The sequence below is a fragment of the Cyprinodon tularosa genome, unplaced genomic scaffold (genome assembly GCF_016077235.1).
Source record: "Cyprinodon tularosa strain WSP-4 unplaced genomic scaffold, ASM1607723v1 ctg198, whole genome shotgun sequence".
Lineage (NCBI taxonomy): Eukaryota > Metazoa > Chordata > Actinopteri > Cyprinodontiformes > Cyprinodontidae > Cyprinodon > Cyprinodon tularosa.
In genome coordinates this window covers 614609-641013 of record NW_024038724.1, presented here as the reverse complement: position 1 = coordinate 641013, position 26405 = coordinate 614609, and the positions used below count along the sequence as shown (strand labels likewise).

Here is a 26405-nt window from a genome sequence, read left to right as displayed (position 1 = left end):
TGGAACCATTTTAGCTGCTAGATAAAGTTCGTACACACATATATATATATATATATATATATATATATATATATACACACACAAGATATATCTCCATATTTATAAGAAACCCCAAGCAAATATTTCAATAAATTTTTATTTATTATAAAAGTCAGACCAAAAAAAAAAAAAGAAAAAAAGATTAGTATGTAAAGAGCATCAAACCAATAAGACACACAGCCAGGTAGATTCAGCCACTACACATTCATAAAACTTTCCACACTTAAAGAAATTACCCAGAAAATGAAATGTAATGTTATTCTTCGATTTCAGGTGAGGAAGAAGACTTTAGACATATTTGTCAAATAAACTTTCACTTAATTATGATTAAATCCCATCTATTTGTGATGTAATGATTTCTGCATGATTTTCTAGATAGCTGTTTTGAGTTATATTTATGCAAAATTTGTTGTCAAAAGAAAGTGTGCTTGTTTGTGCATCTGCAGCACTTTATTTCTGTACTTCACTCAAAATAAGGGGGCGAAAAAAAGGTGTAATGACGCCCCCTACTGGACACTGAGTTATTGTTGAGAAAGTATATAAACAAAGAAACTAGAAAAAAAATCTGATTCAAGAAAAAAAACAAAAAAAAAACAAACAAAAATAAGGAAATGTCAGCTTTATGTACTGCTAAAGTCCGCCCATCTTAATCACAGTTCCATTCAGGAGCATAAATACGAGGCACGTACAGGCTCTGCAACTGATGGGACCAGTTTTAGGAGATGGGGTGAAATCATTGTGAAGGGCTTGAAGTTTACTACAGTACAAGGTCCATTTTGCATGACTCGTGCCAGGCTAAAAACAAAAACGAAATTTCTACAAACAATCAAAAACTCCACCACCCTCTCTCTATTGCTTTAATCACACATCTAAACACACTGCAACAATTAAGTAAATTACAATGGATGGGAAACATTGCATGTATACAAATAGATCTCTTTCAATCTTTTTTTTTTTTTTGCAACATCATACCTGCTTTTGCCCACTTTTGGTCATGCAGTTGCACAAAAAAAAACAAAAAAACAAAAAACAAATGTGAAATCTGGCTATTTTTTTTTCAAATCTCTTGAAAGTCAGAACAAAGATTATATAAAAAAACAAAAAACAAAGAAAAAACAAACAGCTCGACAGTGAGCGCTTGTGCAGTGGGAAGTAGAGAAACTAACCTCATACATAAGCAGATTTACAACATTGGTGGCCATGAATGTTTTAAGAAAATATGCGTCAGCGATTTAATGTGTGCAGAGGTATAAAACATTTGGAAAGCAACAGTCCTGCTCCCTGTTCCCCACCAGGCTACACAAAGACACACACACACCGTCAAACACACATGCATGTATATTCCATTTGAATGTAAAAATAATAGATTGGACACAGCTAGTATATATATATTTATATATATCTGAATATATCTACGGTTTAAAGTGGACGTAATTGAGATCTGTACCTGCCTAAATTCAATCAAGATTTATACAGCTTTTTTCCTCTTTTCTATACATCTTCCATAAAATAGACACGGCTTTAATTTACTGATGATCACACATAAACAAACAAATAACCCCACCAAATTAACTTAAATTAATCGGTTCAAAGCTTGCTGTGCTGACGGTTTGCTCGGCGCGACACGGCGGGCACCATCCAAGGACGACTGATCAGGGATGTATGACGATGAAGTCTGATTGCTACACGACTTAAAGAGGGTATAAAGGTGGGAGTTTACATTCTGAGGCCCCGATGGAAACAAATCGCTAGTTTACATCCTTTATTCTAGTCTGTTAGTGCACAGTAGTAACAAGCCCTGAGTTCTTGGACAGGCTTGGTGCCGTTTCATTCGGAGCACCTTTGAGAAGTTAGGGGGTGTGTCTTTTAAGAAGCATGACTGGGCATGGCGTCACAGCAGATAAGGCTCTGGTACATAATGTCATGGTCATTCTTGGTCTCTCTCTCGCCCTGCTGTAGGCATTTTTTTTTTAATCTGATTATTCTAAGCAGCCAAGACCTTCAGGGACTTCATCGAAATGTTCTCAAGTCCAGGGTTATTCTGATTGCACCTTTTACACTTAATCTGTCATTTCATTCATTTCTCCCTCCCTCCCCTTCTCCCTCTCTCGCCTACACTGTAGGGAACTCCTTTTTTTATGTTTGGCTGTCTGTACATTATGTTTCTTTCCCCTTCCCAAGTCTTCTCTGACCGCACCCTCACCACGTTTATTTAAAAGCTGATTTACTTAGTTTTCTGGTCTACAGGCTCCATTACTTGGCTGTTTCTTCACAGCTTCCCTCTCTCTTTCTCCTTCAAGTAGAAAGCATCTGTGTCTGGGGCTACTGAATGTTAATCAACAGGGATTTTGTCCTCCAGTTCAAGTGGGCCATCCTCAGCGGGCTCCTCGCCTTTTCCCAGCTCCTGCAGCTGCTGCCGCCTCTGCACCTCCGCCTTGAGGTTCTCCAGATCCTTCTGACTGCAAAGGGAAAAAAATATAGCAAGGTTTATTTCATTTCTATCACCTCACAACTTAGATTTTGATAACTCTCCTTAAAGTTTTTTTTTTTTTTTAAATCATCTTTGTAATTTCTAATGAGATAAATTATATAGATGATGCATCATTTCATTTCTTTATGTACTCATTCTTTATCAGATTAATAGCATAAGTTGTCAAAGATCCTCAATCAGAATACTACAAGAGATATTTATCTCCAATATCTATAGTTTGAAACCAATTTTTTATGTCAGACACTTCGGTTTCTATACTATGTCTCTAAAACAGCTAGATGTCGCAATAATGTCTGTTAGGGCTAAATATTATCACACTTAAAGAACCGAAATAATTAAAGGAATAGTACACCCAAAACATGATTAGCCTTCATTTTCTACTCACCCCCATGCTGAACAACACTCTGGAGTACTTTTTTGATATCTCAAATGCATCTGGAGATCTGGGAGGCTTCTTGCTGTCTGCTGACATTCAAATAATGGAGGTCTATGGCGCCCGAGGCAGAAAGGTCCATAAAAGTCCACAAAAAACGTGTCAATATTCCTCCATACTGCTCGTCCAATGTATTCCAAGTGTCCTGAGTGGGTAGCGTCCATAATTTACTCGAAACGAAGTCATTTAGAATGTTTTTAGAGCATAAACAGTAGTGTATAGGATTTCCTAAAAGCGCGCACCTGCGCGATCACGACGCTACGGAAGCCGGCAGACCAAACCAGCGCATTCAGCTCGGCAAAGAACTCATGCTCTTCCTCAACACTGAAGTCCTCAGACATTTTTCTTTCGTTGTTTCTTTCTTTGCACAGGTAAACAGCACATTTCTTCTTCTACGCTTGCATTATCGGCAGAGCAGACGCTGAATGCGCACTTTCATCTGGTTTGGTTTGCCGCGGTTACCGTAGACTGGTGAACGCGCTTTCAGGAAATCCTATACACTACTGTTGATGCTCTAAAAACATTCTAAATGACTTTGTTTCGAGTAAATTCTGGATGCTACCCACTCAGGACACTTGGAAACATTGGACGAGCAGTATGGAGGAATATTGACACGTTTTTTGTGGACTTTTATGGACCTTTCTGCCTCGGGCGCCATAGACCTCCATTATTTGAATGTCAGCAGACAGCAAGAAGCCTCCCAGATCTCCAGATGCATTTGAGATATCAAAAAAGTACTCCAGAGTGTTGTTCAGCATGGGGGTGAGTAGAAAATGAAGGCTAATCATGTTTTGGGTGTACTATTCCTTTAACATTCCACAATTATAAACTCTTTCCAGATTGTTTTTTAATTGTTGACTCAAATCACATAAAGCCATTGTCGGCTGCGCCTTTTCATTTTTTGAAGTCCATTTCTTAAAAGTTCACTTTTCCAAAAGCATGACTTTTAAATCATGTAAAAGTTGCTTAGAAAGCGTTTTTTTACCATAGCAGAAAAAGAACAGACTTCAACTGATTGTACCTGCTGCTGCTGTTCTCAGTAAACGTGTTTCTATCGTTTCGTTTTTAACTGTATTTGGAAGCATCACATCAGAAGACCTCGATGGAAACAGCAAAAATTTTAATTGACTTAAGTAAATAAAAAATAAATATATTTTATGCTGATTTGAGGTATTTTTCTGACCATTTCGAAAAAGAATAAACAAGTTAAAAGAGGAGATGGAAACAATCTGTCGAACAAGCCTTAACTTTGCTAGCCTGGGTGCCATTCCGAACTTAGTCCCGCCCACAACGTTTGAGGTCAGGAAGTCAATCTGGCATTGCTCAATAGTAGCGCGAGTATGCTCGCACAATATCTGGCGGGCCAATCAAATTGTCAGGGCGGGCTTTATACGATGATGGACAGATGATCAACAGTAACGTAATCAACCACGTCACCAAAGCTTGGGTGACAACAACAATGGCTGCCACTGGAGAGTTGAGATGAGTAGATTCTGCTATTAGGTCTGTTCTAAAAGATATCGACAGCAAATTAATTTTAAAAGAGGAACAGAGAAACGCGATCAAGGCTCATCTTCTTATTCTAGGCGTACAATTGCACACTTTGATTTTTGTTGACAACTATGCGTCGCTTAACATACGTCACGCACTCCGTTGCTCTTATTGGTTGTAGGTCTATCCAATTGAGTGCAGAGGCATTTTTTTTCCTGGTTCGTTCGAAACACGCCCCATAATCACAGCTCTATGGAGCAGTATCAGACTCATATTCTGACTAGAATTGAGTAGGACTACGTCAGGCTGTAACTTTGCGGACATTTACCTCAAAACTGATCAGCCGTTTCTGCTGCGGGCTTCCTGAACTCTGCATCTCCAGATGGCATGTACCATCACTAATACTAGCTAGCACGGTGAAGAGAGGAAAACCTGCCGTATTGCAGCAGATTCATTAAACCCTCGGACCATCCCTGGTCTGTGGTTATCGCCAACTTTCTAACCTTACTTCCTGTTAATTACAGCGACATCAATAGAGAAAGTATTTTTTTTTATTTCCCAATATTTTAAATGTTCTGTAAAAAAAGATTTAGTATAGAAAGAAGAAATATTCAAAGCTTTGCTTAGAAAACTGTGGGTTTTCATTCATTTCAATGTTTTATTTCTTTCTGACTTTACCTGAGTGGAATAAAGATGATGCCATTGATGATGTTGAGCTGTTCCAGGATGCTGGCCATGCTGGGAGCAGTGAACTAGAAAACAAAGGAATTCCTCCGTTAGAAAGCGTTTCTGGAGCCACAGAGAGAACGTCTCAGAGTCAGTGCAGTCACCTTGAGAGGCATGATGCTGGCGTTGGAGCCGTTCTTGTAGATCTCATTCATGGTTCTCTGCAGAGCTACGGCCTGCTGGGTTAGATACTTCAGATACTCTGAGCTCTCCTTGGTTTTCTCGTGAGCTTCGCCCATCTGGGAGGAGGATAAATTAGAATTAAGACGCTTCTTTAAGAAAGTGTTACAAAGAGCAGCATGCCGCCGCCTCTACAGGGGCTACCTGGTTCTTGTAAATAGTGTAACCCTCCTTCTCGTGCTGCAAAGCGGAGCGAAACTCTGCCTTACTCTCATACATCCTTGCAACCAGATGGTGGCTGAAAAACAAGAGGTAAGAAGTTATTTATCTGTTTCACTACACGGACCACGAGGAGAGGTCTGCGCTCACCTGAGGGCAACTTTGAGGGAACGGGCTCCATGATACTTTGTGTTGATGGTCAAGGCGTTCTCCAGAAACCTCAGCGATAAGTCGTACTCCATCACTCCATGGAGCACAAGCCCGATATTACTCTGCGCAAATCAGCAACAAAATATTTTCTCATTTAGTCAAGATACAATAAAATGTAATGTTTTTTTTTTTTTTTTTCATTTTTAATTAGATAAAAGACAAGGATTAGAGAATATTCAGGGGGAAGAATTATTAAGATTTTTTTTTGTTTTAACAAGTAAAAACTGCCCAGTGTGGTGAGCCTTGAGATATGGCTTAGAGTCCTGCACGGGTCGAGTTTTACCAACCCGCACCCGCCTGAACCCGTTAGGATGACTACCGAACCCGACCCGTCACCCGCGGATATCTTCAATTCAAATCCGAACCCGACCCGTTGATATTTAAACCGCAACCCAACCCGTTAACACATCAAGTAATAGGCTATAGTACGCTGCGCTGCAGAACAGCGCCATTAACACTGAAGCAGACGTGTATGCACTGACTGTGGCCTTTTTGGAGGGAAGCCCACACTGCCGGCAGGGCTTTAAGCTGCAACAAGGGTGAACCCAGTGCCTGATTAATATAACATTTCTGATGTCCATAACAACACACACGCATAAAAAAAAAAATCACCAACTACTCGCCCGCACTAAAAAAATATCCGCCCGACCCCCGACCCGTTTATTTTATTTATGTATTTTTCACCCGCAAAAGAGCATTTTAGCGGGGGACCCATGGGTACCCGACCCGTTGCAGGACTCTAATATGGCTCATTAGAACCACTTCTTGCTTTAAACAGAGTGGAAAACTGTTTATTTGGTCTGATAACATCTAAAGGTCCTCATTATTCTGGGCAAAACCACTCAAGTTCAGATAAGATGGAGAAAGCTTGGAATAATCTTTTTTTTTTTTTTAGGTCTTCCTCGAAATGGTTTCAGTCTGGACTTTGACTAGGCCATTCTCGTGCACAGATGCTCTCATCTGACCTATTTAAATGGTAGCCTTGGAATGAAGTTTAGTTTCCTTTTCCTGCTGGTAGGTGAACCTCTTCCTCAACCTCAAGAATTTTCCAACTGCATTTTTTCTTTTCTCTCAACTTTCCCCATATTTCCCCTCAGCTCTGACAAACACTCCTACAGCATTAAACTGTAACTACAACACCATTGCTGTTGATTTTCCAATCAGTTCTGCTTGTAGCAGCCCGTGGTCCAGAATACTGGTCCATTATTTCTTATAAGGTTGTGACAAACTAAAAAGAGGCCCTTTGAATCTTTGGATAACAGAGGTGAGATTTTGGATATTGTTTTATAATAAAACACTAATGCATGTATTTAAACTAAAATCCTTGCCTTCATCCTCTACTTCACATTCATGATCTACTTTGTGTTGCTCAATCAAATAAAAACCCAGAAAATATGAAGAAGTTTGTTTATAAAGGGTTTAGGGATATGATTAAATCTGACTCTGGAAACATGTAGCAGACTTACATCTATCAGTGCCATCTCTGGATGGTCCTCTCCGCAGACCATCAGCATGAGGTAACGAGCCCGATAGAGCAGCTTCAGGGCGGTGGAAAGCTGGCCGTTGGCGAAGCAGTACAGAGCCAAGTGCATCTGGCAGAGAGGACAACAAAAATCCGGTTCATAATCTGAAAACATTTGGTGCGGCTAAAACAAAGGGCCAAATGTCAGCGAACTCACGTATTCTTGGATGGTGTTGGGGTGCTCGATGCCGAGGACTCTTTCACTCATCAGGACGGCCTTTTGCTGGTTGCTGAGAGCCTGAAGGTGAAAAAAAACCAGATTGGTTTACGACCTGAAATGAACACAAATGTAAGCAGAAGCTGTCTCTTTTTTTAATGCTGACCTCAGGGTGGTCTCCCATGATGTAATTAAGGCGGGCCAGCAGGCGCAGACAGGCACAGATCTCCACATGCATGGCTCCGTAAACATTATTAAAGAGGTTCAGAGCCTCGTTGATCAGTTCGCAGCCCTCCTTCAGGAAACCTGGAAAGGAGGAAAATCAGCCGTTAAATACAGAAGCTTCAATCAGAGCTGATATCTATTTTATTTTCCCATTTTATCTGAAGGGTGTCACCTTGCTGTACTTTAGCCTGGCCGCTCTGGAAGAAGTGGAAGGCGTCTGAGGCTTTGGGGTTCACGTGCTTCACCACAGGGAAAATATTCAGGATGTCTTCCTCCGTGAAAGCAGGCTTGTGACGACTGTCGAAGTTATACTCCTTCAGCAGGATCTAGAAATCGAACAAAAAGCATTCTTTGATTAAAAAATAAAATAAATCAAGCTATTCTTGCATTTCTACAGTAGGCAAGAAATACCAGACTAAGGAAAGACACAACATTTAGACAAAAAGATGAAGAGAAAACACTCAAAAGCAGCACTTTCTCCACAGACATGAATGATACCTGGATGCCAGTTTTGACTGAAATTTCTCTGAGCAGGGTGATTTTCTGAAGGCCGTATTTCTCCACAACCTGATCGACGCTCTCACTACAGACAAACCGTATCAGAAACAAGTCAGTGAGCAGAACGCCAAGTCCCTGCTGCCGGCCGGTCAGACGAGACTCACCAGTGGATTTTAAAGTGATAATAGCTCTGAGCTTCAGCGGCGATGTTCTTCCACAGCTCGCTGGGCGTCAGGCTGGCCCACGCCGTGTTGTCGCCGCTGCCGGGGACCCTGTTGCGACGCTTGCGGTTTTTGCGACGCGACACCAGCTCGTCCGGCGGCAGGTGTGCGACGGCGTCAGGGAAGGAGCTCAGGAAGCAGTTCAGGAAATGGCTGACGGCAGCAGACAGAGCTGATAGCTCCACACCCTGCATGAGGAAAAAACAAATCAAAGAAAGATGATCCGTTTGCTGCCGTCAGGAATGACCTTTGACCCCTAATGGGTAGCTTTTATCTACAAAAATAGCTGGACATTTCTGTCTGCCTCTTGTGTAAGAATGTGTGTGTGTGTGTTTTGATATCAATAAATAAAGGGGTTAAAAAATATTTTTATTAACATGAGTAGAATAAAAATTGCTATTTAAATAAGTGCAAATAAAAGAAAAATTAATAACAATTATATCACAATTAAAAATGTTTTAAGGACGTCTCAGGTATTAATTTAATTTGCCTTCATCCCTGAAATCGGACATTAAAAACATGCAAAAAAAAAAAAAAAAACAATTTGCCTTGTGTATCAATACAACCATCTCACTATGCAGATAGACCATCAGCCGGGTAATATTTTGGGACAACATTATCTAATATACAAAATGCATTATTTGTTAATCAGGAAAACTTTTCAGCAGCATTAAATCCAGAGCAAATAAAAACAAAAAAGCTTCTTTCTCGGAGCACTGAAAGCAAAGGAAGCATTAAAAAGTTACAAACCTGGAGGTATGTCCTGAAGATATGCTTTGCACACCTTGTGATCAGCTCAATGATTCCTATTCTCTGTAATATAAAGGAATAAAATACCACGTTAACCAGATGTTCTCTAGAACGGCTCCATGTGAGTTGGAAGCCTTCGTAGACGTGGAATCAGACTCACGTAGAAGTGCTCGAGTTGGGCTTTGGCTGGGGTCTTGTCCACAAACTCTAGAACCGTCCCTAAATAGCGAACATTAATGCCTCTCTGGTGCAAGGCCTCGGTTAGCGTGGCTCCATCCATGGGCAGTGTGCTGTGGTCCAGACAGTCCTTAACCTGATTTGCACACAAATGCAGCTCCAATTGAGGTTCTAACACATTATTTATTGCCAGATTTATATGCTTTGTGAGAAGAATGCATTCAATAAAGTAGGGTTGTCCAAAGTATCGATACTCAAAAAAGTATCGATACTGAAATGTTGTATCCGGATACAATACTCATTTTCAAAAGTATCGAGTACCAGTGGCACCTAAACAGTCATCTAAAGTGCAGAATAGAGGAAAATGCACTTTCAGAACACTGTGTGATTAAATAATTCTGTGCACTCTTCAGTTTCAGACTTTTTTTGTAACACGTGCAGCTGCTGAGGATTATTTTTGTTTCTTTACCGGTTTGGCTAGTGTCATTGTTATGTGTGCAAAGCATAGCCAAGGAAGGAACACTTAATTTTAATTTTGTAAGTTTTTCATCAAGCTTGCTAAAAACAACCTTAAAATGTTGTTTTCACAGATTAAAAATAAACTAAAATGGCTAACTATTCATATTTCCCGTTCCATCTAAAGTGGACCCAGTTAAAAGGCCAAACAGGCTGTGAAATGTGCCTTTGTTGCTCAAACACCTTCCTGTCTAATTGACTGAATTAGACTGACTGTGCAGGAAACCATAAAAACCACTGACCAGAGACGGGACCTGACAGGTGACCAGGAAAGCAGCGGCATCTTTAAGGAGCTGTTTCTGCTTCTGGACGTCTTCTACGGCGTCCTCCGGAAAACGCACACCTGATCCATCGTCAGAAACAAAAACATGTTAGTGTTTTAGTTTTAACATAAGGGTAAGAAGATCACAGATCACAGAACACGTCTGGTTAAGCTTAAAACTGGACTTTTCTGATTCTGTTTTGACTAATTAGAAGAAAAAAGATACTTTTAAAAATCATAGAATCCTCTTCTGCAATAATGTAGAAAAATCCTTGGAGCATTGATCTGTAATCCAGGCTTTACACAAACTGCTGTCTGCAAGTTAATACTCCTGTTTAAGCCAAACAACTATTTTTAATTTCCACAGGTTAAACTATAGACCTGTACAAAAACATTATGTGGATTTAAAACCTACATCAATATATGAAAAGTAGACTTAAAGAGATACTAATATTCCTAACATCTATTCATGTACAAAGCAGTTTAGCAAACTATTGAAATCAGATCTATTCAGATATTTAAATCTTCACCGTTTATAGGGCAAGTTATCATTTTTTTGTTCACTTGCATAACCCTTAAAAATGGAGCCCACACCCCAAACCTGTCATTGAGGTCTAGAAGCACAATATCTATATGCAGCTATTCAGCCAAGCTCCTGCTAAATGGCAGTACAGGTCATTTTGGCATCGACCAATTAAATGAGTCCTTGGATGATATGTTACCTGCTGTAACTGAAGTTGAAAAAAGTTAAAAAGCTAATTGAAAATTTAAAGGTTTCAATATAAATGTAATATGTTAAATAAAAAATTAATAAGCTAAGGTAAAAGGTAAAAATGTAAGTGCCTGTATCAGAAATAATGATCTTAAGTTATGTTCAGACACAGAAAAAAAATGCTTTTCATGAATTTCTTATAGAACCTTTGTTATTTTATGTAACATATCGAGGAAAGTGACCGTTTATTATAATTAGCATGATTTTTTTTTTTTTTTTTTTTACATATTTTTTAAATGTTACACAAGTAATACAGCCTTGTCCTGTCCTCCAATAACACTCTTAGGCTAAAATTTGGATATTTAATGTATTTCACTAAGTGCGCTATAAAGGATTAAGATGAAAAGGAAACTCTGGGACTAAAAGCTAAATTGTGACCATTTAAAATTGGACATCTTAAATAGTTATTATTTTTATTTTTTTGTTCTTTCAAAGAACCAACAGAGACATTTTGAGTAAAGCAATTTGTTTTTTTTTTTAATTAGATAGGCACCGATCATAAGGAGCTCACAAATCTCTCCATCTTGCCAGCACTGTGCCATGTTTCTCTAATACAAGCAGAGTTGTTTGGGCTTGTTATTTAGCATGCGACCAGCGTGAAGTTGTGACGTCCAAACGTTGCGCTCAAAGTCATCACATAATTTAGCGTGTCAAACCTGGGGTCCTGTGTTCACACTGCATGCTGATCAGAACCAAAGCGATTTTAACATGTGTCGCTTCCTGAGTTGTTTGACCCGAGTAGTCACGTTTCAGTGAGCTGTTCCCTGTGCCACCAAAAGCCGATTGTTCCTGGGTTTAAAGAGGTTTTTCGGCCAGAGTGAAAGGGGTATAAGCGGTGAACTGATTAGTCTTCAGGCCGATCACCAATCTTTAAAATGCTTGACCTGCCGAGTCCAGTTTTGGATGATACCCATTTTATTTTCCATTTTGACACTGTCAGCTGTTATAAGGTCACAGCATGCCTTCAATGTACCAGTTTTATTTTACTGACAAACACTAAACAGTATCGGTGAAAAGCTCCAAACCAGTTTCAACTGTGCACGAGTTTCTCAGATAATAATGAAAAGGTAAGAACATGGACCGTGGCTGAGTTTCTGACCTTTGCAGAGAAAGGTCATCAGTTCAGATCAGTTGCACATGCAAGAGCAGCTGATCGCCCAAATTCAAGGAAATCGATTGAGGGATGCACCCCAAAAAAAATAAACAAATACTGACAAAGTTTCCCAAGTTAATGTGTTTGGGCAACAACCAGTGGTTTATTTCTAACAGAGATCCTTTTTACACCTAAGCTACAGGTGGGCAATAATTTAACCGTTTTTGGTTCTCTTCGTAAGCATGTTTCCAACTTGTTCTGACAGTGATAAATAAAAAAATGAGTTCCACATCCCAAACGATGACATCTTGGTTCCTTTTGCAGTTGATTCTTATTGGATATGTCAATCTAAGAGCATAAATAAACCAACCAAACTCCTACTTGGTACTTTGGATACAGGATTAAAGTTGTGGCATTCATACATTTGCAAGAACTGGTACAACTTGTTTAATGATGCGTCATCTCAGCAGGTTACATTATTTGGCAAGAGTCACCCCACCAGTTAATCTGAAAATGTTTGTTTTTGTGCTCACCTGGGGAGAAGATGTCGGGGTTGAAGCGGATATCAAATGAAGTGTTGCTGATGGAGCCCACGGCCTTGCAGGCATTGAGGACCACCTCTCTGCTTTTGGGATCTGTTTGGGCAGCATATTAACATCCGTTAATAAACCATGACAAAGGTTAATAATCTGAAATGCTGTGTCTACATTAAGGCTAAAACACCTGCTTTAATCTGACTTTTCTTCCTTTAACGAAAATCCAGATTGAAGTAAATTGTGTTGTGAACCTTGTACTGCAGCTTAATGTAGACACAGCTTTAGGTCAGGACCACCACCATGATCTGCACTACTGATTAGGTCAGGTTCAGGTTAAACAAGATTTATTGGGGTTAAACACCACAACCGCTGATTATTTAGTGTATTAGGATCAAATCCTACTGCAAAGGGATCACATGCTGGAGGCGGGTGTATTAGCAGCCCGACTCCCCCTCAGAGCAGGCAGACAATTAGCAGGGAGAGCTGCTCAGGTGGACATTAAGGTTGATTTTACTTTAACTCTTCTGCTGCTGTGGTAACAACAGTAAACTATAAAAAAAAAAAATCATCCCAAAGTGATCATCTGACCCAGTACTACCTCTCTAGGATTTCATGCTTTTTAATCTATGCAGTCATCCACCAGAGTAGCTCTCCCTCCTTCGTCGCAGCTTCAGCTTTTTTTTTTTCCTGGACGTACCAATACCAGATCCATCTTCGGATACTAAGGTCTCCGCCAGCTCTTTGGCCTGAGCTAATCCTGGAATACTTTCCTCAAGCTCCTTACCCTCCAGTGGGCTTTTGCATTCGCTGTTTCGGGTGCCTGCAGGGTCTACAGGCCCGTTTGTTGTGGGCTTTGAGGAGTTTTCTTCACTTTCAGTTGAAATTTGCGAGGTGGTGGGGTTGCTGTTTTCTGTGGGGCCATTGTTATCAGTGGCTCCTTCTGCAGCAGCAGTCTGTGTGGCATCAACACTGCCATCTGCCTGCGCCTCTGAGGTCTCGCTAATTGCAGGCATGTCTGTTTTGTTAGAGTCTTTGTTTGCCTTTTGCTGCATTAGCTGCATAGCTGCCATCTTCATGAAAAGAAGATATCTGAAGAAGAACAGGATAAAAAAAATAAAGGTTTTATTATAAATCCTGGAATTTGAAACATGAAACCTGCATTTAAAAAGCAGCCAAACGCCCACCTGTGCTCGACGAAGGCCTCAATGAGCTCTTGACGAAGACATGCCAAGCGATGGCGGTGCTGCCGGGGGAAGCCTTGGCGCTGGCTCTCTGCAGACAGCTCCTCGCCGTCCACAGGCAGGAAGTTCAAGTCAGGGGGAAAGGTTCGAAGTAGGTCCAGGATGTAGTGTCTGCCATCATTACCGATGATGCCTTTACATTCCACGGAGGAGCACAACTCCACCGATTCCTCTTTCTCATTCAGCACCTTGTGTCGCTGGACCTGAAATTCACAGGAAAAAGACGACATGTTGATGATCCACTGATCCCAATGTGAAGATTATAGATTACGGGGAATTAACAAAACAGAATAGTTTAAACCGCTCTGAGTAAACAAAAAAATATACAGAAACATCTGGAGACAGCAAAGCTTTCAGGTACAGGGTCCCTTTTTACAGGAAGGTAAGAAGATAGAGAGAGTGATTGATAGCCAGCTAGAGCCGTAGCTGCATCTCCATTACAAATTCGCTCAAAACTATGTCGATGTTACTGATAATTTTGAAAACGCAGCAACTGTGGTGTTTCCATTAGATAACAATTAAAATCTTATGTGAATAAGTTTGTTCCCGTGATAACTCGGATGTAAACACATGACATCTCTATATCTAAGCCTGGGCTACAATGGGCGCCATCATCCTCTAACTATTTCTGCTCTTCTTTGGCTCTCTAGCAGGCAGTAAGGTCCAGCTGTAGATCATGTGACTCGTGTGATGAGTAAAAAGTTTTTCCATTGCATTTTTGCAACAAAAGAAAATTCAATCTCAATATGACGGAAAAAAACCCTCAAAAAACTTGAGCTTTTTCAAAACTGCTGCTTCTATTTGTTGGTAGCATGACCTAACAATGAAATGGCTGCTAGTTAGCTGGAATAAGCAGAATGAGACAGAAGGACTGCATAAATCGTAGTGATAACCTCTACATACGCTGTAAAACACGCATCCCCAAAGTCAGTCCTCGAGGGCCGCTCTCCTGCAGGTTTTAGAGGTTTCCTTACTTTCCCTACTGTGCAGGAGCAAGGAAACCTTTAAAACCTGCAGGATAGCGGTCCTCGAGGACCAACTTTGAGGATGCCTTGCTTTGATTCCGTTTTATTTTCCTATATTCTAATCATGTAAAGCACTTTGCATTTTCTTTGTACTGAATTGTGCTATACAAATACATTCGCCTTGCCTTTCCTACAAACAGAACAAGTATTTCACAGGGCAAAAAGAAAAAAAATGGCGTTCTTTCAAAATCAATGGGGGATTCCTGCATCTTTATATTGATGCATATTCTTGCAAAAAATCTATTGATGTGTTCAAGATGTTTAAAGTTGCAGTGACTGTTTTTTTGTTGGGTTTTTTTTAGCCTGAAAATGTCCTAATAAGAAAAAATACTTTAATATACAAAAAATACAGAGATAAATCTGGATTATTTTTCTATGTAAACCAAAATAAAAAAAATAAGCAGCTACTGACCTTTAAAGGCCGGCTGGTTTTATCAAGCAGCTCCAGATATTTGCCGTGAGACACCACAGTCTTCCCGAAATCAATGGAGCCGTAGATGACACTCTGCTCCTGCTCCCGCTCCAGGATCCCTGGGATGATGGACTGTGCAGTTACTCTGTAGCCTCTGTAGTCCACCACCACTGTCCCCAGGGTGTAGAGGCCCTCCACATCCACCGCCCCGTAAGCTCGCACTCCGTTTAAGTCATTCGTCGGTGCGGCATGGGCGGCGGCGTCGCCACCTAGCTCACGATAGTGGTCCCGCACGTCGAAGCCCAGACTGAAGAAAATGTTGTTCCAGATGAACATTTGCATGCGAGTTTCCTCGCCCGGGTTGATCGCCATCACGTTACCGTCAATCACTGCCATGGCGCCACGAGTGGCAGCAGCTGCAAAGTCGCTGTGGACCTATGTGAGAAAAACAGACGCGCAATGAAACAAAATAAAATCCACGTTTGCATTAAAGACCCGAGGAGCTCTGCAGCACCTTGAAAATGGCTCTCTCACGCAGCAGTCGCTCAGGTAAGTTCTTCCGTGGCAGCTCCCTGGTGGTTTGCAGCTCCTCGTTCCAGTCTCTGGTCTTCAGGCACAGATAAACACATTTTCACCACGCAGGCCCTTATCAATCGAGATCCAGAGCTGGATTAAGCTCCACCCACCTGTCCTGGTATGTGCTCCTCATAACCGAGGCGGGAAGTGTAGGCATCCTCAGCTCTGACGCAGTCCATTGCATGGTCCACCTGTGGAGCCGTCCAGCTGTACACCTGGAAAGGAGTGGCTATCCTCTCAAACGGGTGCCTCTGGACTCTGCAGGGGGGGGGGAACTGTCAGCTGTTTGTTTCCTTATAACCTGGTTAAACCCATCACAAAGCTTCACATCATAAGTCCCATGTCAACTAGCAGACTGTTTTTGAAATAGAAATATTCCCAGTTATTGACAGAATAACCAGCAGAGGTTATCTTGTTTTACTAGTAATACAGCGGGGACAGCACACCCAGACGCACAAAGAAGACATTTGGAAGAAAGCATAAAACAGATGTGGAAAACTAATAAATTGTTATTTTTCATTGAAAACAACATGAGAAAGACATGTTTGAGCAGTTTGCATGGCATAGAGTCTGCAACCTGCAGAGCTGCAAACAGTTCTTTGCACAATGTCTCTTAATTATGGCTAAAAATTATAAATAAGCCAGATAATGGTTTTAAATATATTATAATAGCAAATAGCGGTCTAAGAAGATTTGGCAGGTTTCGTAAAGAAAAAATGAATTTAATTTTAACAACAGAATGATATTAAACTTATTTGTAGGTCTATTTTTTTGCAATTAGTTTGGAAATTAAATCTTCTTTTTTCTTTTATTCATCAAATCATATCTTATAAAAGAGAACAAACCCTTCCTTTTTCTAAGCAGCAATTTGTTTCTTTAGAATCATTTATTAAATCACTATTAACTAATGCTGATTTACCATTACTTCCATGTTCAAAGTGCTAAATGTTTGAATAAAAAGATGCTGAAACCTTTTCTTTTGCAACGAGGTGAAGTTCTTCTTGAAGGCCGGGCTGATCTGGCTCAGCAGCTCCACCAGAGAGTGGCTCAGGAAGCTGGGGTTGGCTGGCTTTGGGTTGAAGGTGTAGGTTGTGGATCTGCAAAGCAAACAACAACAACCATCATCAAATAAGTCAAGAATCAGGGGATCAACCTGGCTTAAAGCACAAACCAATGAAAGAGAACTGAGCCATAACTAATCAGGTTTTGTGAAGTTTGTCTCTTTCTAAAGAAATCTGGATGATGAAGAGGCGTTGCTGCTTTGTCATTTCTTATAGCCAGTCTCCATTTTGTTTTGACGCCTAAATCAGATCTTTCTTCAAACAGATCTTTACAAAAAATTATATATTTAATATAATCTACCCACCTAAGTGGGGGTTCAAACACCTTTCCTTGTTTAATATAAAGAATCAGACACCTTTCCACTGATTAAATCCCTACAGTTCCTTTAAGAAACCCGAGATGCAGACTCACTGATTGAGGTAGAAGCCTCGTGTTGAGGCCGTGACGCTCACATGGCGCTCCTCCACCGTCACAATGTAGAGGTACATGAGGTCGCCGTGCATCTTCCTGTTTCCAGGCGGAGGGTTCCAGCCACTCATGGTCAGGACCTTCAGGCATTGCATGGGCTGTTGATGACGTCACACAAACATGAGCTTCACTTTTGCCCGCTGAGACGCACCCTCAGGTTATGTCACCTCCTAAATAGGGGAGGCCAAGCATCGGTCATTTCAAACCTTCCAGTCTTTGTTCTGTGGCTGGAGGGGCACCAGGGGGTGCTCTTTGCTGCCGGGTAAGATGTGTTCTGGAGGGGTGCAGTCGATCTGCTCCAGTTCGGTGCCTTTCTTCTTTCGCTTTCCGCTATCTGAAAACACGGCAAGGAGGAAAATATTCCAAATGTTAGCAGGAATACAGTTTTATCCTTTCTGCTGTTTATCAAAGAACAAAATCATCACAACAAACCAGTCAAACTCATATTTGGTTAATTAAGCATAATTAAAATCATACAGTTACTGACTTTGGAGTGATATATCATCCTGATCAAGCATATGGCAACAGTGGAGAAGAACCCGCCCCTTTAATCTTCCACATATGAAACTGTTGAGACCCCAACCAAACAGGAGCTTCTGAAGCAGAGTCAAACCTGCAGCCTTCAGAGGGCTAGAAAGTTGAGCCTAACAATAATTCCGGATAGGGAAGTCCCCATCTGGTCCCGATGAGTCAAAACTACATCGGAATAAATGGCCCTGCAACTAAAGACATTCTGATGGAAAAACTTCACTTCTGTAACCCACTGGTTATTAAAGAATGATTAAGATTTTCTCCTACCCGGTTTTCCTAACATTTCACAAAACAAAATTAGTAGAAGGAAGCTTGATTCGTGCAGATATTGTATCAGAAGTGAAAAAGTTTTATCAGGAGATCCCTAATGATTGATACCTCCAAGGTCTCCATCAGTAAAGATGCTGAGGAAGGACAGGGAGTTGCAGTCCACCCCATTGTAGGCGTCTGAGGGGTCCAGGCTTTTCAGCAGGTCTCTGATGTGACGCACATGAATCCGGGCCTCTCGTACGGTGTAAGGCTCTGTAGGAGGAAAGGACAAAACGCAGGCGTCTCTCTTCCAGTTTCAAAGTCACTTTTCCAAAACAAACTTCTAAACGTTTTAAGCTATTTAAACCGTGGCTACGATCTAATTTGGATTTATTGGAAACTTCCATGTTTTGACACTGAGTGAAAACGTCATGCATGGAGCAGATGAAGGGATGAGAGATGACCTTCCACCACTTTGAGCAGAGAGCCCTCCTGCAGACCCTCGATGGACTTGAGCTCGGCGAAGTTGTCCAGCACGTTTCCGTCCAGCTGCAGGGAGAAGCAGGTGCGGTGGCAGGTGTCCTCGCGGTCCATCAACACCTGGTGGATTTCCTGCACCATTTCCTGTGGGGACACCTGGCAAACAAAAGAGATTAGAAGTTACGCGTGTTAGCAAGTTTAATCACTTACTTAGAATGCTCAGACTCCCTTAATAAGCCGCTCTTTGTTGCCTAACATACAACGGCTGGCGGTTTATCCATCCGAGGAGCTAATCTGTACCTGCAGGTCAAACGGCTCCGTTCCAGGCGCCTGGATCTTAACGGTGAAGCCCGTGTCCTGGATCACTATCACTTCCTGTTCGTTGGAGTCCTCGCCACCATCTGCCTCGCAGTTCCCTTCCTGCTTCAGCTCGCCCTCCTCCGGGAGGGCAGCGTCACCGTTCACCATGGCTGTATCTGCACTGTGAGCTGCGTTTAAAGAAATACAGCATGTCAGAGTCCACATTAGAGGGAATTTTAATTGTTTTTCCCACACTTGCCCAGTGAATCTTCCCTCCTTTTTTAAACTCTACTCTCAGGAACTCCTGGTACCCTTAGTACTTCCTTAAATACTAATTTTTTAAAGTTCAACATGAAATAATGACAAATTTTGTTAAAGTAGGAAGGTTTTAAGGATAAAATCAATAAAAACTGCAAAACTAAAAGAATCCCAAAGGAGAGAGAATGAGAGATTACAAGAACAACAGGAACAAGAAAACAAAGGTTACAAGGAGAGAAGAAAACAACACAAGAGTGGAAGATATGAGGTAGGGAACAAGGAAGGTTTGATAGGGGGGAGGATAAGAAGATCAAATTAAATTAGAGAAGAAAATGAAGGAAGGAAAGACATAAAGAACAAAAAAAGAGGGATATAAGGAAGACGGGGAGAAGAAAGGCAAAAAGAAAAGAATGAAGGACTGGAGGAAGTAAAGCAGACAAGAAAGAGGCAAACTAGGGAAGGAAAACGGGGAAGGAGACAGAATGAAGGACAAAAGGGAGCATATAAGTAAAGAAGCAAAGTAAGAGAAATACAAATTTCTTCCACTCTCCTCTTTACAAAGTCATATTTCACTCCTCATGACTGTAAAACCCTGTTATTTACACACAAAGTTAAGAATCCTGCAGGATTATAGCCGTCAGACTTGTTTAGCTCTTTTTTTCCTTTAACTGGCTTCAGGTGGAAATTTGTCTTTATTTAAATGTGAGTAAAATAAAGCTGTAACTATGCAGGGAATGAGAAAACCACCCCAGCTCTCACACTGGATGAACTCGCTGTCACTGTCCTAGAAGTTAAAAAAATTACAGTTATTTGCCCTTTTAATCAATAATCTTGTCAAAAACGCTTTGACTCTGCAAATGATTGTATCAGAAATTCAATACTAAGTAACCAGCTCATCTAGTATCAGTCTGTTGAAACACTGTAAGCAGTTCAGTCAGGCAGCTTTAAAAAAATAAAAAAACTGTCAGTATTCAGATCAGCTGCTTCTTTCACAAGCGGTTTAATTTCTGAGCTCAAAATATTGGTTCTTGTAAAGCAAAAAGCTGTAATTTCCCTCTTAAGGCAAAAAAGAGAGAGTATAAACAGAGATGCATTAAATTAAACAAAGATTAGTCCAACTATGTGTCTGTGAAACAACTGCTTTCCCTCACAGGGACACAAGTGTTGCCAGCTAATGTGTCCTTGCTTGTTGCTAAGTTTGAGAGAGTCATGGTTGCTGAAGGCAGAAAGGAGGGGCGCTTTGTGGCTGGACAGTGACCCGCCGGGCTCTGAATGCACTGAAGAGGTGGAGGAAGCCACGCTCTGAATAACAAACACAACGGCTAACAGAGGTCACACCAGTTAATACGTCAGAGGAAAACTGAGGCCTGGGTGTCGAATGTTACACCGTAGCTTCATCTGTTTTTATGCGTTTAATGTCTCATCACAGCAGATAAACAATGTATTAAATTGTTTAAGGTTGCAAGGTTAAGGAAAGCGAATTTAACATAAAATTGACAACATATACACAATAAACAGAATCCCCCTGCACTAAGCACAGGTGTTCCTCAGGGATGTGTGCTCAGCCCGCTGCTTTTTTAATTCAAAACAGAAAGCATATGGGTCGTTATTTTTGCAAAAAAAAACAAAAACAAACATAAATGCTAACTGGAGACGACAGAAGACTGCAATCCATTTGAACTAAAACTGTGTGATTTTGATCGTCTACCAAGAAAAGAAGAAACCGGTTTTAAAGTTTTGTGTTCCAGATCAAACAACACTTCCTGTCAAATTAGCCAATTTTTTAAAGTATTCTTAGAATATACTGAACTTTTGACACAATTCACTCGTTATAGAAAAATATTCCTTGATATTTTACAATTTCTTTCCAATATACAACAAGAGCCTTTATTAGAGATATATTAATAGATCTAACAATAAGCAAATAAGCTTGAGTTTCTTCAAAATAAACCATCTTTTCTTGTTTTTATTAATTTTTTTTTATTCTAATAGGGGATCTTATAGTTCTCTGATCAATAAGACAAGACCAAGATTCAACTAAATAAAAAAACAACTGTGCAATTATTTTGTGAATTATTCATTTTGTATTAATTAATATTTGGCACAGCATGCTTTAAAGGATTTGTTTTATTTACAGAATTTGATACAAGTAAAGCTAAAACGATGCCACTTAGGGGTCTGAATAGAGCATATTTACAGACAAGGAAGGTTTTTCCATTTTAAAAACAAAATATATTATCCATCTACATTTTTTGCTACATCTCTGCTCTAAATTTGCTCTCCTTTCAGAAAACGGCAGGTTTTAGAGTCTGGATGCTCCACTTTACCATTTGTTGGTTATTAAATTAGTTGATTATTTTAATAAATGATTACTCACAAATAATCAAAGTAATTATTTCACCTCTTCAAGATAACAGGGTCTAAAAAAGAGGACTTTTTAAAGAAAAAAAAAAGTCCTGGAAATTGGAGTTCCATAAAGTGAGATCAAATATGTGCCGACAGAGTTAAAGCATGATATTTGCATTTAAATACAAAGAACCAAAAGTCATTTCTAAGTAGATGTATGTGTTTATCTTTGTGACATAGAACACGATAATTACACTTATTTATGCAGAGATTCACAAGCATACCCCAGGATAGCACATTTAGTAAAACATAGTCATTTGAGAGATTTGTTGGAACAAAGGAGTTACGCTGTCAGACGAACACTGAGCAGACTGCACACAATTAAACTGTTCAAGGCTGAGGAAGGGATCTCTGTCAGCATAAGAAATCCATGAAACGGGTAGAAATCAGACTCAACATCTGAATCGCGTTTTCCCGATTATATTCACATCAAGCTCGCCCTTAGTTCTTCTTTCTGATCCACGGTAATGGTTCCCTTGACTCCGGGACCATGGCTGCCGCCAGAGACAAATAAATCAGCCTGACAACCCTGAAAACAAAAACAGCACACAAGGCCTCTCTGTAATGCTGTTTACAGGACCAGAGTTGCAGAGCGCCTAAAATATATATATTTACACTCGTTTCAGGCCAAAAATGCAGTATCATTCTAAACATTTGAATACAAATGGTTTATATGTAATGTTTAAAAAAAAGTAGCTGGATTTATGATTAATGAATAGTGAAAAAGTTGACTTAAAGTTTATAGCTACAACTTTCTTTGTTAAAACAGTTACATTCTCCAAAATAATACATCTCATAGTATCTAGAGTGATGCTGGATAATAGTGTAATTTTTGTGAAAAACTTTATATAAAAATAATTGTTTCATAACTTTGTATGCTTTTGATGATCACTCACGGTTGTGTTCCAAGCAGCCCTTATAATTTAAGATTAAACTGAATTCACAAAGCTGAGGAGTTCATCTGAAATCTCCTCCAGCTGGTTTCCTTCACCTCTGCTGCTTGCTGAGCACTGCTGGTCAGCCGACTGAAAGCGACGCCACTCATCTTTATTGTTTTAGATCTAATCAGCAAACTCCCATTAGTATCTCTGCTAAGCAGCCAAATGAATGCATGCTACCTGAGCAGATATCCTGTCAAGTTAACGTTTACTTAATATACTCCGCATAAATTTATCAAGTGCAGATCCACAAAAAAAGTTAAACATAGAAGTAATTTTGTACGATATTAATCATGTTTATTTCTCCACTCTAAATTAAATTTTAATAGATGCTATTAAGCCCCGACGGTATCAAACCTTTTGTTTTATTAAAAACAATTATCACTATAGGGCGTGCAGGTGGCGCATCGGTTAGTGCACACGACTCATGTACAGAGGCCTTTGTCTTCAACGCGGGCGACCTGGGTTCCAATCCAGCCGGTGGTTCTTCCCCGCATGTCTCTCCCCCTCTCTCACATCCCCTTTCCTGTCAGCCTACCATCAAAAACCAAGCCACTAGTGCTGTAAAAACTCAACAACAAAAAATGATCACACTAATTCCCATGTCTGGTAAAGTCTAGAAATGATAGATCTATCAGCATTGAGCAACAGCGCCAGCGGTGTTGGTGATTCTTGGATTAACCAGGCTGATGCTCAACTCATTAAGCGGCTTTGAAGAGCATTAAGCTCTTCAAAGCCACTGAAAGTGACCCTGGCCTTAGCATGTCTGCAGTGCCACCAGCTGAGAGGCTGCTCCTGTTACAACTCTCCTCTGACACATGATTAGGCCGTCAATCTCCTGCACAGGAATACAGTCTGCATGGCAGTCTGAAGCAAACTAATGACATATATGATCACCTGTACAGTAACTTAACCAGAAAGCGGTCTTTTTTATTCTTTAGAAGATATAAAGGATGAAAGAAACTATAGAAAATATAATATATTATTTGATTTCCTTTCTAATAAATCTGCTGCCCAGTGATTGACACTAAAACAAACATCGCTTGATCCCCTTAATGACAGAGTAGCAACTCAACTCCCTGACAGCCAGGCACAGACAAACAATGTAATGTCCTCCCCACATGTTGAACCTCAGACAGCACAATCTCCTCTTTTTAACTTCATCAGCTGACCTGACAGATCTGGGATCAGTTTCATCTGCCTGCACCGACAGACAGTACAGGCAACTTTTAACCTCCTCCTCACTCACCTTTTTTTATGCGACTCCCTGTGTGTTTTTAGAGTAACCTTTCCTCCTCTCGCCGCACATCATGACTTCTGCTGCAGCGAGCTTCCGCTTCCAGGTGTTGTGCCGTAAAGCGCGCCCCTGCTGTCGGCAGCGCACGGCGCCGAAGTTAGTGTCCGAAATGTAATAATTGCTTGACTTAAAGGGCTGTTGCACTGTTTAAGGATTTGAATCAATTCTGGTTTTAAACAGACTTTATCAAATGTCAAACGTGACCAGAATTATTATTAAGTGCTTCCAGGTTTTTTAAAACAAAGTTTTCTCATTTGTAATAGATTCATTACAAGCACTAAACACAAATTGGTTGTCTATGTGACACATGGTAAAAAAAGTCCAGGTTTGACTCATACAAAAGCTGCAAATTACAAGAAGTCCATTTAACATTTTCTGAATGAAACAAAAGCTATTTATTAATAGTTTTATAATAATATTGCATTATTGTCTTTCTAAAAAAAAAAAGTATGATTTGCTTTGAAAAGCTGCAGGCAGTTTAACAGACTTTTAACAATGCAAGGTAAAATTGTCAAGATATATATAAATTTGCAGCCTTATCCTACAACAAAAAGGTAACTGTACTGTCCACCAAATATTATTTTTTTTTCTCTATTGCAGGTGAGACCCTTCAAAGGCTGTAGGACCAGCAGCCGATTAGTTTTGGGCTTCTTTCAGCCGCTGTTGACAATTTTGACGTCAGTTAACTGAGTAAATATAGATCGGTTTGCTCCATTGTTGTGGTCCTACTATCAAACCCTAACTCACAGATCCACTTAACCATGGTAATAAATTGAAAGCCAAACCTGTGGTAAGTAATTACATAATAATAACTTAAAAAAAAAACTTAATATAGATTAGATTAGATGAGCTTTATTGATCTCACAGCGGATAAATTCACTTGTCACATATTGGCATAGAAGTCAAAAATCTGAAATCACATATTTTGTGCATTTGAAACGTTCATTGATGCACCAAAAAAAATTAAATAAAATAAAATTTAGGTTGCATACAGACTGAATCCTTCAAAACAGTGTTTCAGCTTTTTACTGCAGATACAATTCGAATACCAACTTCATCTTCAACCTGGTATATACATAAGAATCATGATCAAATACCTAAAAATATTATTTTAGAACTTACATACAATGTTTAAAGCGAACATCTGTAACAACTGCTACAGACAGATAATTTTAAATTGACTTCTCGTGAGGAGGCTGTTTTTGCGGCAGAGACGCTTTTTGCGACACAACACCGGTCAGAGCGTCGCTGCTAGCCGCCGAGTGGCTCACCGGCGTTACGGCAGAAAACCAGAGTTAAGACAACATTTTAGAGAATGACCACTCCTGCCTCCTACACTGCCACACACACAGCCCCTTTAGCGCTAGACCCAGCGTATATCCGAGTCCTCCCCGAGTGCCTGTGGGCAAACAGAGGCTCCAGTGAAGGTGACCTTCAGTCGGCTCCTCTTGACACGCTGTTACCGAACATGTGCGGCAGGGTGAGCTGGCTCACGCCGTCATGTGCTGCGCTATCGATTCAAGCATGAGAAAAGGGCACCCAACATTCTTTACGCAACATTTTCGGGCTTTTAGGCCTTAAATAGACGTAAACGAGCGCAGGATAAGTGCATGCTAAATAGTTAGCCGAAGCTAACAGAGTTGCTGCTTGGATTAGCATGGTTAAAGTTACTTTTATCAACTTCAGTCATTCAAAAAAAGCGATAACTTCTTTTACTTTTATAAATCTGGATGCTTAACGCTTAATACTTTAGATGCAAAACAGAAAATAAGCTATTTAGGGAAGATGTCAGGAAACTGCCCTGGTCTGAGGAGGAAAACACCTGAAAGCTACAATAAAGTAAAGTAGACAAACAAACATGTTTCAGAAAACCACACTAGCACAAAATATTGCAATAGGTATCAATAAGAGAGATGGCATTCTTGTCTTTCAGGGTTAGGGGGCAACAGATGTAGCCTTTACACCTGCAGGCTGCTATAAAATGACCAATAGGAGTGGAATGAGGGGGATTCAATGACCAACATTATGATTCATGCAAACGTGACTAAAGAGTCTAAAGTGTTTGAGTGTTGCTGCATCCCTGATGACCTCAGTGGGTCTGCAGGAGGACTTACCGCAGCCGCAGGGCTCCTTCACACTGGCTCCGGTAGCCTGCAGGGCTCCGTCCTCAGCTCCATCCATGACCGGGTTACAGCCAGGCACTGACGCCGGGATGTCATCTGTCTTGCTCACCATGGTCGGCGGTCAGTGTTTGTGGTTCCAGAAACCTCCTCCCCCTCCTGTGCGGCTCTCAGCAGTTGTGCGGCTCGTTTATTGTTGAGGTAGAAAAACTCCGAACCGTTCCGAGAGGCTGCATGCGAAGGGTAACAAGAGGCTTACAAAAACAAGTCTACAGAGGAAGGACAGAGCTGTACATAGTGTTGGTGCTGGACACACGTGGTTTCCCCTCTCTCCTCCCCTTGACCTCTTTGCCTTTGCGTAGAAGGTCTCCACCTACAGAGCGTCGCGCTACGGAAGCCCACGCGGGACATTCTTTCTGAACAGTAGTAGAAGCAAAGAGAAAAGAAACACTTTAAAACTACTATGCCTTACACAGATTTGTACTGTTGCTATTGCCTTACTTTGTTTAAATAAAGATTAAAAAACAAGAAACACTTTAAAATGAGGAAAAACATCAAGATGATATAACATTTTAAAATACAGT

The 26405-nt window shown here is 40.5% G+C and overlaps 1 protein-coding gene across 3 annotated transcripts; it reads right to left on the bottom strand.

Moving 5' to 3' along the window:
- Positions 1–380: 380 nt before the first annotated feature.
- Positions 381–26170, bottom strand: cluha (clustered mitochondria (cluA/CLU1) homolog a). Of its 3 annotated transcripts, none has more exons than XM_038283971.1 (27): positions 25816–26170; positions 18803–18990; positions 18487–18658; positions 18152–18295; positions 17449–17576; positions 17186–17340; positions 16684–16809; positions 15823–15970; positions 15651–15743; positions 15137–15571; positions 13643–13902; positions 13156–13547; positions 12456–12557; positions 10038–10138; positions 9263–9415; positions 9103–9165; positions 8296–8540; positions 8132–8216; positions 7806–7959; positions 7575–7714; positions 7409–7489; positions 7196–7321; positions 5670–5791; positions 5505–5598; positions 5285–5419; positions 5133–5206; positions 381–2498 (listed from the first exon to the last, which is right to left on the bottom strand). In XM_038283971.1, the coding sequence occupies exons 1-27, from the start codon at positions 25934–25936 to the stop codon at positions 2372–2374; spliced, it is 4164 nt and encodes a 1387-aa protein (XP_038139899.1). In that variant the 5' UTR covers positions 25937–26170; the 3' UTR covers positions 381–2371. The 3 variants fall into 3 exon arrangements, with proteins under 3 accessions (XP_038139899.1, XP_038139900.1, XP_038139901.1); XM_038283972.1 differs by having other exon boundaries at positions 13243–13547; XM_038283973.1 differs by lacking the exon at positions 25816–26170 and adding an exon at positions 23654–23811.
- Positions 26171–26405: the final 235 nt, after the last annotated feature.

Excerpts from the sequence above, each read along its gene's own strand:
- cluha (XM_038283971.1), bottom strand. The coding sequence starts at position 25,936 with ATGGTGAGCAAGACAGATGACATCCCGGCGTCAGTGCCTGGCTGTAAC. Across the intron at positions 16,810-17,185 it reads CGAGGCTTCTACCTCAATCA|ATCCACAACCTACACCTTCA; the intron begins GTGAGTCTGCAT and ends TTTGCTTTGCAG. Across the intron at positions 10,139-12,455 it reads CCCCGACATCTTCTCCCCAG|GTGTGCGTTTTCCGGAGGAC; the intron begins GTGAGCACAAAA and ends ACGATGGATCAG.